The sequence below is a fragment of the Heteronotia binoei genome, chromosome 3, assembly GCF_032191835.1.
Source record: "Heteronotia binoei isolate CCM8104 ecotype False Entrance Well chromosome 3, APGP_CSIRO_Hbin_v1, whole genome shotgun sequence".
Lineage (NCBI taxonomy): Eukaryota > Metazoa > Chordata > Lepidosauria > Squamata > Gekkonidae > Heteronotia > Heteronotia binoei.
In genome coordinates this window covers 158370580-158384717 of record NC_083225.1, presented here as the reverse complement: position 1 = coordinate 158384717, position 14138 = coordinate 158370580, and the positions used below count along the sequence as shown (strand labels likewise).

General features: G+C 40.6%; 1 protein-coding gene across 1 annotated transcript in view; it reads left to right on the top strand.

Annotated features, from left to right (window-relative positions):
* PDS5B (PDS5 cohesin associated factor B) overlaps positions 1–14138 on the top strand; it is a 98345-nt gene that overhangs the window by 71385 nt on the left and 12822 nt on the right. The window contains exons 23-29 of the mRNA XM_060234711.1: positions 1779–1915; positions 2327–2450; positions 2637–2841; positions 8504–8618; positions 8874–9006; positions 9698–9817; positions 12945–13007. Of these exons, the coding sequence (XP_060090694.1) occupies positions 1779–1915; positions 2327–2450; positions 2637–2841; positions 8504–8618; positions 8874–9006; positions 9698–9817; positions 12945–13007 (897 nt within the window). The remainder of the gene's footprint in view (positions 1–1778; positions 1916–2326; positions 2451–2636; positions 2842–8503; positions 8619–8873; positions 9007–9697; positions 9818–12944; positions 13008–14138) is intronic.

Here is a 14138-nt window from a genome sequence, read left to right as displayed (position 1 = left end):
GGCTTGCAAAGCTGCAAAGAAAATGCAGAATGGATTTTCCATTAAGGGCTCTGCGCCCAGATAGATTGTTTGTCTGGGCCCAGAGATCTCAATGGAAAATCCATTCCACATTTTCCTTGCAATTTTATCTGTGCTGCAATGTATTTCAGTGGTGAGGAGCTCATTTTCACTTTCCAGCATTCCTATGACCAGCTGAAGCTGTTGCTTCCTGGAATTGTGTCCTTGCAAATAAATAGTTGATGCTTTGAACTGGCTTGTCTCTGCTGAATGGACCTGAGAACTGGTGCCTAGTGAGTAACCTGGAAACTTACAGCCAAAGCAGGATATTACCCTGAAGAGCTATTGCCAGTTTGAGTAGACTTAGTTTTTTTGGAGGGTGGGGTGGGGAGAAGCCTGCAATGCCCAGCCATTTCATGTTTTTCTAGACTCAGGTTATTTTATATTTTTAATTTCTACTGAGATCCTTGTGTTTTTTTCTTGATGTTGTATTTTAAAAATTGCATTTCCAGATGTCACTATTCCCCCACCTTTCTATTTTAAACAAAATATTGCAAAAGTTTTAGATATGTTTGCATTTTAAGTAAAAAAGATCTTTAATTGTGTTTGTGTCCTTTATAAAGTTTATATCTCCACTCTCTGGCATTACATTTTATGACACACATGGCCTGGCCTCACAAAGTCCCATTTATGTAAGATCTGGCCCTCATAACAAATGAGTCTGACACCCCTGAGAGTGTTACACTGAGACCTGGATTCAGACCCCTGTTCTGCTACAGAGCTGTGGAGGAGCTTGGGCTAGTCATACACTTTCTGCCTAATGGTTGAATAGGGGTGAGAGCCATGTGAGTGCCCTGGAGGAAGGGCAGGATACATATGGACTGATAAAGTAGGATTCCTTTGTGACTGCTTTTTCTTGTCCACTTTAACAAGTAATTTATTTGCATACATTTTTATTGTCAGAAGGTTTTTCCCCTGAACTACTGACAATATTCTGTCAGTTTCAGTTTCACAGCTGCTTTGTAAACAAACATAAACCAGTTGTACACATATTTAGAAGTAAATATTTTATTATTTTTGGGAGGAAGGGAATGTGTGTGTCTGTCTGTGTATACAAACACTCAAATCCTCCTTATAGTTCAGCATAGATACCTTCAGAGGTTTGTCCTGCCCTGCATGCTTGAAAATTCCACAGTACTTTCAGCATTATTAGTCTATGCTTGTCCTCCATTTACTATAGTTCTGGCTGAATAAAATGAAGTGGCTATGTCGGTTGCTAGTAATATGATCCAGAGTAAACAAGGTTCATTGATAGATTCAAATAGTCACCTGTGTTGGTCTGAAGTAGTAGAACAAAGTAGGAGTCAAGTTGTACCTTTAAGACCAACTTAGTTTTATTTAGAACATAAGCACACTCTCTAAGCACACTTCATCAGATGAGGAATCCAGTACAGTGAGCAAAGCCACACATAGCTGGTAATCAGTGGCTCAGAATCTCCAGTTTGCATTCTGAGCCACTGATTACCAGCTAAATGGGGCTTTGCTCACTGTACTGGATTCCTCGTCTGATGAAGTGTGCTTAGCACACGAAAGCTTACGTTCTAAATAAAACTAAGTCTTAAAGGTACAACTTGACTCCTATTAGGTTCATTGAGTTTTCTAAGGCATCATTTTTGACCACCAACTAATATGTATGGGCTAAGAATTAGATTACTAGTTATTGCATCAGTCTTGTATGTATGACATAATTTGTTTTTATTATTTCTTTATATTTATTACAGATTCAGGCCATCAAAATGATGGTTCGATGGTTGTTAGGAATGAAGAATAACCACAGTAAATCAGGAACATCCACCCTGAGATTGTTAACAACAATATTGCACAGTGATGGAGACCTTACAGAACAGGGGAAAATTAGGTATATAAATTATAGATATTTAATGCAGTTCTTTTGAGCTACTTCTTATCCAGAGATATGAACACAGGCCAATGAGGACAAGAGTGAAGAGACAAAATACCTTTGTCCTTGCCAAAACATGTGGCTGGTATTATGAAAGCTAACACTGACCTTTCTGGTAGTCTGCTAGTCTAGTTCCCAATCCAGTGCTGTGAACTAGAAATACAAATCACAGAGCTTGTAAATTCAGCCCTAGTTTCTATAGCAGATGGCATATGACCAGTCTTTTCTTTGTGAAGATGGCAGGGATTTTTTTTATCATAACATCTAGATAGAGAAGCCATTGTGTTTGTGTGTGCACATATATAGAGAGGTCTTGCACAGCATAGCCCTTCATAATTAGTTCACCAATATCTCTTTTTTCCCTCCCAGCAAACCAGATATGTCTCGTCTGAGGTTGGCTGCTGCTAGTGCTATTGTGAAGCTGGCACAGGAGCCTTGTTATCATGAAATCATCACGTTAGAACAATACCAGCTGTGTGCATTAGCAATTAATGTAAGGAAACTGGAGTGACATATATGGGAGGGAGCTGGGCAATTACTGGCTGTGTATGCTAATTATGCATAATTTGCAACTTTATATGAGATAATGTAGGTGTGTTTGAAATATGTTTGTTTCTATATTTTCTCAAGTAGCTGGCAAATTAATCAACATCTCTAAAATGCCTTTTCTTTCTTACAGGATGAATGTTATCAGGTTAGACAAGCATTTGCTCAGAAGCTTCACAAGGGCCTTTCAAGGCTACGGCTACCACTAGAGTATATGGCCATTTGTGCTCTGTGTGCAAAGGATCCAGTAAAAGAGAGAAGAGCTCACGCGAGGCAATGCCTGGTGAAAAACATAAATGTAAGAAGAGAATATCTGAAACAGCATGCAGCAGTCAGTGGTAAGAAATGAATGAGGAACAGTCAAAGGCATCTAAAGATGTTTGTCACTGAATTGTTGTAAATTCAGTCATTCTCCTGTCTGTAACATGTGTCCTCTAACTACATATATGTATGTGTGTTTTGACATTGCTGTTCCTGCGTCTTTGCTTATCAGTAGAAGGACATGAAATTGCAGAGAAGCAAAGGGTACATGCAAAATTTGAATCCTCTTCTCCACACCCCTCCCCATCCAACTCAAAAAAGGGACACGAGGGTTAAAATGCATTCTATTAATTCACTTTAGAAAAATGGAACACACCACTGGAAGTTACATCCTCTGTTCTGGAAGCTGTTCCTTAATCTCAGACAAGTGGAAGTTGACTGAAATCACTGAATGGAAGATTACCCACATTCAGAGAGTTACTTCTTTTCCTTATTTGTGGCAGGCCTAAGCCATAACACTAAAAACAAGCTTGATAAAGCCCTGCTTTCAGGTCTCTTTCCTATCCCCTGCCTTCCTGACCCATTCCAGGCTTCCTTTCTACTGTGACAACACAGCTGCTCAGCCCGTGATGAAAGGTTAAGGAGTGATGGGAAATTCTTCTAAACAGAGACTAAAAGAGCTGAAGACTATTCACAGAGGGGCTAATATTTCAAAGGAGACACTAGAGGGAGAGAAACCTGTGTGGTGTGAATTTAAGGCTTTGACTAAGCACTGGTGGTTAGGTAGCTGCTTTGGAGAAGCCCGCATTTAACTCATCATCCCAAATTTTAACAAGGATATTTCTTCTTTCCCTCACCATTCAGTCCTTTGGTTATGCCCACACACATACTGTGGAGTAAAAAAGCAGGATACACACATTTCTATATTACAAAGCAACTACTTTCAGAAAACAACCAATAATTTCAATATGAAACTCAAAACAGGCCACTTGCCAGTACACTAGATAGCACCAGTTCTAATCTAGAGAGTGCTGCAGGCACTACAGAGTCAGTCCTCCATTGCAGGATGTGTTCCTTTTGTATCAAGCTTCTTGGGGTTCCCTGAAAAAAACTGGTCTAGTGCAAATGGAATGCCAAGCACCAGAGGTTGTGAAGTCTGCAACGGAGGTTCCACCATTGTAGGGCACAGAGAGAAGTGGGTGTGGAGCTACATATAGGATCCAAGCTTAAAGGTTTGGCAGAGTATTCCAATTGGAAGCAGATTTCATGACATGGCTGGAGAGCTTAAGCTAGTTTCCCCGAGCAAAACTTAAATTTTAAAGGTAACATAAATACCATCTTCACCACTTTCAACCATATTACGACTTTGGGCAGAAAATATTCTAAAAACCTATAAGAGAACTTCAAATCTCAGTCTTCTAAGGGGGTGGGGGAGATGCTATGCTCATATCTCATTTCCTTCAGAAACAGGCTGGCAGATTCTGAAGAAAAACTGGGAGGGGGAAAGGAAGATCAGTGGGCTATTCTGTGGTTTCATAAGATTACATTATAGAGCCAAAGAATCCCAGGAGAACATCCCCAACAGAGAGGAGATAACATAAAAGTGTTATTGTTAAAAAGGTGATGTGCAACAAGTACCTGCAACACAAAGTTCCAAAAGACTTTTATTCAAGGTATTTTTTCTCAGATTGAGGGAGGACTGCAAGATGACCCCTCTAATTAGAGGTTACACATTTTTATTACTGTACGTAACTGTAATATGTGTGTGAATTTAAAATGACCCCCCCTCTTCTTGTGGATGTGACATGTGGAAAATAAATGACCAAGTCCTCCTTTCAGGTAAATGGGGTGGACCTAAATAAATAAAACTCCAACAATTCAGAATGGTTTCATTAAAACTTTCTCCTGTTGTATATATGTGTGTTTCTATAAAAATGTATACAGCTATAAGTTTTTATCTCATCTTTCCTCCGAGGAATTCAGTATACATGACCTCCTTCTTCCCATTTTTCCTTCATAAACCCCCTGTGATAGGTTAGGTTATGCTGAGAGTGAGTGATTTGTCCAAAGTCATCAAATAAACATAATTACTTATTGGAGATTTGAACCTTGGTGTCCCAGTTCCTAGTTTGATTCTAATCACTGCACCATAATGTATCAGTGAGTGTGGTTTGTGGCAGTAGATATAAGTGATAATTCCATGTCTCATTAGTTTACGTGCCTGTTATCTACTTGAACAAAGCAGGAGTCAAGTGGTACCTTTAAGACTAACAAAGTTTTATTCAAAATGTAAGCTTTCGTGTGCTAAAAGCGCACTTCATCAGACAATAGTATGGAATAACAAGCAGTTCTAAAGTGGGCAGTGAGTTAATATGCAAAGTCATGAAAATATTTTTTAGCAGATTAAAAGAATCACAAGTTGGGGTGTGGCATTTGTTAGTTAGTGTTATCTACTTGGTAAGTGACCATATTAGTCGCTGCTACATGGAACTGCACAGAGATTGCAATGACGATAGCAGATCTACAGTAGGTAATGTTCATCAAGTGGTTATCTGTGCAATCACATATCCTTCCCCCCTTCCCTGTCATGGGCTCTGCATCACTTTTATTGGGAGATCTCTCAGTGACTCAGGAGGAAATAAGTGTGCACTTCTCTTGTGGAAAATGGTGGGAAGAATAATTGTGTAGGGAGAGGAGCTCCTTGTGTGCCATTCAGTACTGGAAGTTTCCACAGCTGGCTTGTGCATGCACATGCTCATGTCAGTCTGCAACAGGTGATCACTTAGTAATAAAGAAGTGCAGCCATGTGTTCTCCTGAGGTGGCAATTGGAGGTGGTGAACACACCTGGGATTAGCACATTCTCAGCTACAGCCATTGAGAGCCAGTTTGATGTAGTGGTTAAGTGCGTGGACTCTTTATCTGGGAGAACCAGGTTTGATTCCTCACTCCTCCACTTGCAGTTGCTGGAATGACCTTGGGTCAGCCATAGCTCTCATAGGAGTTGTCCTTGAAAGGGTAGCTGCTGCAAGAGCTCTCTCAGCCCCACCTATCTCATAGGGTGTCTGTTGTGGGGGGGAAGGAGGTAAAGATAATTGTGACTGCTCTGAGACTCTGATATTTAGAGTATAGGGCGGAATATAAATCCAATATCTTCAGTATCTTAAATCCAATATCATTATGTTGCTAGGCTGGCAAGGGGAGGACCTACCCAGCATATGATACCAGCCTTGCTTGTTTGACTAGCTGACTATTTATTACACATTCATTATGCCCTTCTCAATTTTATTCTCGCAATAACTTTGTGAGATAGATTAGGATGAGACAGTGGCCCAATGTCACCAGAACAGGTCTGCCTGGTCCAGCAATAACTCACTACTGTCCAGCAGTGAATGGATTTACTTGAGTTCATAGTAGAAGTGACACACATCCATTTCTGTTATTTAAAAAAAGTCCTCTGACTTTCTGGATTTCCAAGGGGCTTAAGGGGAAAAAGTATAGGGAGAAGTATCTTAGGAAAGCACATTTCTTTCTTTGATGACAACCGTTCTCCAGCAAGTCTGAAGTGCTATTTACCTATTTATTTATTAAATTCAGTTCTTATACTGCCCACTCTCTAAAGTAGGGCTCAGACTGTACCTAGACTGTGTGCAGTTCTCCCCCCCCCCCCTTTCGCATTTTAATTTCAGCATTACTATTAGCAATGCGGTTGCTCCTTCTTGCCTTTTCTCCCTGAGGACCTCACAGTGGCAGTGCAGGTTTAGCTAAGATAACATCAACTAGTTTACATTAAGCACAGCATGTCATCAGAATAGTGTTTTGGACTTGCCAGGATTTGTATAAAAGGGCCAACAGTTCTCATGTATTTGGACAGTGTCTGCAAAGGCCTGCGTTAGTCACCAGAAAGGGATGGCATGCTCTTTAAAAAGAAGGCCAACGTCAAAGCCAAACAGGAGGAGCATTAACCTCCTTTTCAAGCAATCTCCACTGAGGAACATGGATTATTTCAGCAGACTGGCTCAGTCAGAGTGGATGCTCAATCTCCTAAGTGTTCAAATAGCATTAAGATTCAACTAGCCAAAATAGTTCCACTTTAGAACTGCTTGCCATTCCATACTATTGTCTGATGAAGTGTGCTTTTAGCACACGAAAGCTTATATTTTGAATAAAACTTTGTTAGTCTTAAAGGTGCCACTTGACTCCTGCTTTGTTCAAGTAGATAACAGGCATGTAAACTAATGAGACATGGAATTATCACTTATATCTACTGCCACAAACCACACTCACTGACTAGGATGGAACATGAAGGGAAAGACCCTAATTGATTCTAATCACTGCACCATAATGTTAAGAGCAAAACAGTGTTGAGGCCTGGCCATTCCTTCATGTTAAAGCAAGTATGTTCTACATGTTACAGGGGTCTTTGTGAGGTTTGTGTGTCTGTGTTTGAGGAGACACATACAACACAGCTGTTAATTTATGTCAACCCTGCCTTTCTACTCAAAAACCCTTTGAAGTTGCTAATTTACATAGTTAAAACAAAACTAGCAGTAAAATGACTAAAAACCATCTGAGCAGCCAAATCCACCAAGACAACCAGCAAGAGCTTGGAAGAATTAAAAGCATCTTCAGTATTTCTGGACAGGGATTGCCGGATATGGTATAATCATGGAATAGTTTCTAGACCCAGTCATCACTTTAACCTTTAAAGCCCTATATGACCAGGGTCCTGCATACCTTAGAGACTGCCTTTCCCTGTATATGCCCCAGCGAGCACTTCGGTCTGGGTCTCGAAACCTGTTGACAGTCCCCAGTGTCAAGGAAGTTAGGCTTCAGTCAACTAGAGCCAGGGCCTTTTCCATTGCTGCACCTAGCTGGTGGAATGAGTTATTGGAGGATGTTAGGGCCCTGCAAGAGCTCCCACAGTTCCGCAGGGCCTGTAAAACGGCACTCTTCCACCTTGCTTTCCCATAATGGCAACTTCTACACCAACGGATTAGGCCCATAAACCAGAAATTTAACACCACTCTGGACTTCCTACCACGATACGGTGATCTGGGGTCCCTTTGGAACACCTAATATTGACCATTCAGTTATACTGCTACCATTGAAATTAACTGTTTCATGAATTAATGCACTAGCACCTACTAATATGTTTTATAATTGATGTTTTATAATTGTTTTTATGTTCCTATGTTTTATCAATGTTTTATTTTGTTCGGTCATTCATTGACCCCAACCTGTGAGCCTCCCTGAGCCTGCCTTCGGTGGGGAGGGCGGAATATAAAATAAATAAATCCCATTTTTCTCTTAACCAAACCAGCACTGAATAGGAGATATGACAGAGAATGGTGGTGATGATGGGACCCGGGGATGATATTAATCGTGTATATTACAAATATAATGACTACTTGCTGGACACTTAGGGAGGAAACAATTTTTTAAAAATCTATACGTTCTTATATTGGTGTAGGTGAGTTAAATTGTATGCTTTTATTATGCAGTGAAATTCTGATACTCATAAAATTAGACAATTGACATTTCTTGGAAGTCCCTCCTGTTTTCAGTATTTCTTCTCATAGTTCTGCACAGATTTAACGTGTTTGGGTCCTTTTTCATGTATGTGAAATTTCTTAATTAGTCTAATGTACCATGTTCTGTATAAGTTCAGTACTCTTGTATGTGATATGCTAAAGGTGTACCATGTAATGCTATTTTGATTTGTTTTAACATGCTTTCAGAGAAACTTTTGTCACTTCTACCGGAGTATGTTGTTCCATATACTATTCATCTTCTGGCACATGATCCAGATTATGTCAAAGTCCAAGATATTGAACAACTGAAAGACATTAAAGAGTAAGACTTCTAAAAAATGATTTTGCGCAATCATCGGTACATTTTTGTTAGTCTATATTAACAATTTGTTTGCATGAACTTGTTTAGTTTGACAAAGAAAATTGTTTTTCAAAACCATATTTGGTTTGGAAAATCAAGAAAATCAGTTAATGACTGACTAAATGACTGAAAATAATTATGAAGTAAGGTGCTGTTGCAGAGAATATTGCTTGGTTTTCTGACAACTTTGTTTTTAATATAGAATCTTTCTTCTAGGTGTCTCTGGTTCATTTTGGAAATACTGATGGCTAAAAATGAAAATAACAGTCATGCCTTTATCAGAAGAATGGTGGAAAACATTAAGCAGACTAAAGATGCTCAAGGACCTGATGATCCCAAAATGAATGAAGTAAGTTGAATTAAAAATATCCAGGCACCACAAATTGTTTAAAAATCTCATATTTACAGGAGACCTTTGTGAACCTGTATAAATTTCCAGCTTAATGGTATGATTGGCATATCTGTAATCATCCCCATATTTTTCCAAGGAGGACTTTCTTGGTTTCACCTCCAGCTTCAGCCCACAGATCTTCCCTGAATAGTGTTCCTGAAGTTTAGGGGGTGAAGGTAAGAGTCAGCTGAGGGAGAGGAAGAAATCATCAGCCCCTAGTCCTACATTTGGAAGTACCATTTCACTGGAATAACTACATAGTTCAATACATTCTAGGTTTTTGGGAGAGGGGCATTTGTGTATGGCATCGGATTAAATTGTTTGTATGTAGCTCTTGAATGAACAGGGGCCCTCTGAGCCTGTAACTCTCAGAAAGGTAACAAGACCTAAGAAACATTGAAGAGGGCAATAAACTTTACAGAATCTCTCATATTTGTAAAATAAATGTGAACCAGACTAACATTCTCTTTCCAGGACATATGTCCATACTGCCCCTTGACAGTATCACACAGTGAGCTGTGTGCGTAAAAACCCATTTTGCATTTAGTATCACGGTAGAAGTTTAATTCTGCATAAAAGGTGAAAATTCAAAATGACTTTTTCAGGGGTTATAATTTGTTTAATTGTTGTATCTTTCCGTGTTTCGCAGAAACTTTACACAGTGTGTGACATAGCAATGAACATCATCATGTCAAAGAGCACAACATACAGTTTGGAATCTCCCAAAGACCCTGTACTTCCAGCTCGATATTTCACTCAACCTGATAAGGTACAGTTCAGCTTGTGGATTAAGGTCTTCCCTCATTATATTTCATTGAACTAGAAAGTTGGGGGGGGCACTTTTAATAAGAGCATTTTAAATGTAACCATTAAATTTGCAGCAAGTTCCACAGGGTGCCCGTGTTGATCTGCTGCTTCAGCTAAGTGTTGGATCCAGTGGGACACAACTTTCTCATCTCACACTTCTGCTGCAGACCCTGATGCTCCCTGCAGTTTTGCTCCAGGAGACAGTGGACTCTAAGGCAGGGGTGTCAAGCATGCAGCCCAGGGGCCAAATCAGGCCCCCAGAGAGTTCCTATCAGGCCCTCGAGCAATTGGTTGTCATCTGCTTCCTTCTCCCTCTCTCTTGCTTCCTTCTGCATCACATCTTGCTTTGCAAGGCTTGCTCAATCACACAGGAGCTCCAGAGCAAAACCTCAATTTTCTCCATTGGCTGAGGCTCCTTCCTTGAGGGGGAGAGAGAACTTGCTTTGCCAGGCTCTGTCAATCGCACAGCAGAGCTACTGAGCCAAGGGTCTCTTCCTTCTGTTGGCTGAGGCTCATCCCTTCCTGGTTCCCTGGGGAAGGAAAGAGCCAGAGCTTCCTTTGCCCAATTCCCTGGATCCCGTGGGAGAAATGCAAAGAAAGCACCTTTAAAACATATGAACATATGAAGCTGCCTTATACTGAATCAGACCCTCGGTCCATCAAAGTCAGTATTGTCTACTCAGACTGGCAGCGGCTCTCCTTGGTCTCAAGCTGAGGTTTTTCACGCCTATTTGCCTGGGGCCTTTTTAGATGGAGATGCCGGGGATTGAACCTGGGACCTTCTGCTTACCAAGCAGATGCTCTACCACTGAGCCACCGTCCCTCCCGACAAGTGCCAATGTTTTAAGCATGTTTTAAGGTTTGTTTGTTTTTTTAATCTTTAATTGTGTATGTCTTTGTCCTTTATAAAGTTTATATCTCTGCTACCTAATCTTAAATAGGTACACACATGGCCTGTCTCGACATGGCTCAGCCGAACAAGGTCCCATTTATGTCAGATCTGGCCTTCATAACAAATGAGTTTGACATCCCTGCTCTAAGGAATGGCATGAGGGGCAAATCAGCAAAGATCACCTCTCCTTTTATTAATAGTCTGCTTTAGGGCGGGTTTTGTTTTGCAGAAATGCACAGAAACACAGTTCCGGCTGGCTTGGTGTCACAGGCTGTGGCCTAATATGCAAATAAGTTCCTGCTGGGCTTTTTCTACAAAAAAGCCTTGATCTACTGGATCTAATCCAAAGCATCTTTTAGCAGTATCACTGTGGCTTAAACTACAGTTTCACTGTGGCTTGTGCTACTCTATAAATCATAATATATTCTAGTCCACACAAACTTAAGAGCACAGTAAAAATTAAGAGGAGTAACCTTTAGTCTTGTGTATAGTGCTGGACCTCCCACTAGGTCACTGAGGCAATTGGCTAAAGTGCCACCGGTCCAGGGGCACAGAATTGGACTGCCCAGAGAGGCCATAGGATAGAATGGACTCCATTCTATTCTGTGGGCCCATAGGACAGAATGGAGAGATTGGGACACCACTGCAGCGTGACGCTAGAGAAGGGGTTTTAAACTTTAAACCCCTTCTGTGGGGTTGCACAGTAGCAATGGCACAATCTCTCCATTCTGTCCTATGGGCCCATAGGATAAAATTGGTTATCTGTGCTGGGGGTGGGGGGAGGAGTGCAAGTAATTAGCCTGGCCTAGCATGCCAAACATTCTAGGGGTGATTCCACATTAGCCTTTGCTCCGGCTCCGACGCTGTGTTTCCCCCGGGGCAGATGTTGGTTTCCGCACATTTTGACCCGGGGCGGCAGTTTGACCCGCCTCCGAAGCGGTGCTGCCCCGGATTAAGGAGATCGGCAAAATACCAGATCTTTTTATGCTGCGGTTCCGAGGCTCAGAATTTTATCTGTGGAACTCGAGCCAGTGCACTGTCAAACTTCTTGCATCAGTAGAACACACCCACATAACTTCATGCCCATGATTCCGCCCAGTTATTTCGTCATACTTCCGCAATTTTACTCCCTTTGAAAATTATGCAATATTTTCCTGAAATGGATTAATTTTTTTTAAAAAACAACTCATTTCGCGTTACAACGCGAAAACAATATAACGATGTAACGCTATTTTCTTTTTCCGAATGCATCACTTACTTGCACCCGCCCCCTTCTTTACTATATTCCACGTGAATTTGATAATGTGCCATTGCATTGTGATTATGTTCTTCTCCCCTCTGAAAAAAATCTATCCTGGCTGCTATATTTTTTTCCAAATAAGATCGTTGCAACGCAACTAAATAAAAAGCGATGTTGCACGAACTACTTTAAACATACGTGATTGCCACCTTTATCGATTCCCCCCCCCCCATGGCCTCAAACTGGAGCGGAAATTTGATTATGTTTACAGCTTTATATTTTTGATAGGTTGGGGAAACTTTCTCCCTTAACCCCTCTGCATATTTCTTCCCTCCCCCCTTTCACACATCTGTAATTTGTTATAGGTTTTAACGGAAAACTGTGTGCTTAACATTCAGCATGTGTGGATAAAAACGGTGGATCACCAACTCAGATTTCATGGTGCTTAACCTGCCAATGGCAGGGCAAAAGGAAAACACGTGACTTTACCAGTATTATGCCTCCGGCATTACGTTGTAATTCAAACATGCGTGTAAAAAAAAAAAGGGAAACGAATGAGAGAAGGGGGAACTCCGGGAGCAGCGGTAATGTGGAATCAGAAAACATGGAATAGATTGGGAATTGAATCCGGGGGAAATCCTCTAATGCAGAATCGGGAAATCTGGCCCGCATGGAACAACCCCGGAGCGAAAGGAGGGCAAACGTCAAATGCGGAATCAGCCTAGGTCTGGCCCCGCTCGTGCAGCACAAAGAAAAATAGAAATCTTGTGGCAGCTTACATAGTGTATAAATCAAGTGCCTTTTTGTGTTAATTTTTTCTCCTTCAGCTCCAAAAGTATGTCAAAAATCTCTTCTGATATAAAAAAGAGATAAATAATAACTAGTCTGGAGTTCAAATTACAGCCTAAGCTATGGTTCAAATGTTTCTTCTAATTGATTTCCTTCTTTTCCTTGCAGAATTTCAGCAATACCAAAAATTATCTGCCTCCAGAAATGAAATCATTTTTCACTCCTGGAAAAGTGAGTTTTTATTTTTGTTTACTTAGCAGTAAAGTTGGAATCATGATAACTAAAATGATGTACTGCCTTTTCTACAGAAAGGCTTCCATTTTGTTTTTAAAGGTATCAGGACTTAAAGTGTAGGTTAAGGAAAGCATCCTGCCTGTGAAAAGTGAGGTTTGTACTATATAAACCTTTGCAAGCATTAATAGTTCACATCTGACCAGTGTTTGAAATGAAATGTGCCTTGGAAAATCTGCTCTGCTCTGTAATGGGCTATTCAACTGTCATTCATCTATTTTCACTTGTAAGCATAGCAGACTTCCAGAGGTAGACACCCCTTCAGGGGTTTTTACATTCTGTTACCTGGTTCCATTACTGTACAGAGAAAGTAATAACAATGCTGTAACATCACAGAATAAGAGTGATCAGAATACTTATACCCTGCTTTTCTGCTGCTCTTGATAGCTCAAAGCAACTGATGTAATAAACATAAAAACCCAGTTTGAACTTTACAGGCCCTAACTACAGTCTTCCAGCAGATTAAGGCAGGGTTTCTTACTCTACTTATGTATTTACTTGCCCTGTTGAAGATAGAACAGCCAGGCTAAAGAATGTTTTGGACACTATACAGCAGAGCAGGGAATCAAATCTGGGGTGTCCTAAACTGATATTATAACCAGTAGGGATGGGCACGAATCTAAAAATTCTGGTTTGGTTCAGGGTGGTTCATAAACTGAACCAAGATTTGTATGGGCCACTTAACTAACTGAACATAGTGCTTAGGCGAATGAGCTGATCTGTGGTTCAGATTTTGCCTCTGCCACAAAGCTATTTTCGTTCACGTATATCTCTACCTGATCGGGCTGTTGTAAGAATTACTGGGGGAGTATATATGAAGTAATGTGAACATTGAAAACCCTGTATATAAATACTGAGTATCATTGTTATGGGAGCTAATAGGAATGCATACACAGTCAAGTAATTTACTTATACTTTATGTAAAGTCTAAATGAAGCCGCAGAATGAACCATGCTCAAGGTAACTCTGAAACAGTTATGCTGTGGTTTACATGGTAACTGTAAAAAGAGAAATATCTTGTTGAAGATGAAAACTGCAATTTGAACTTGACCATATGCCTTCTGGAGAACA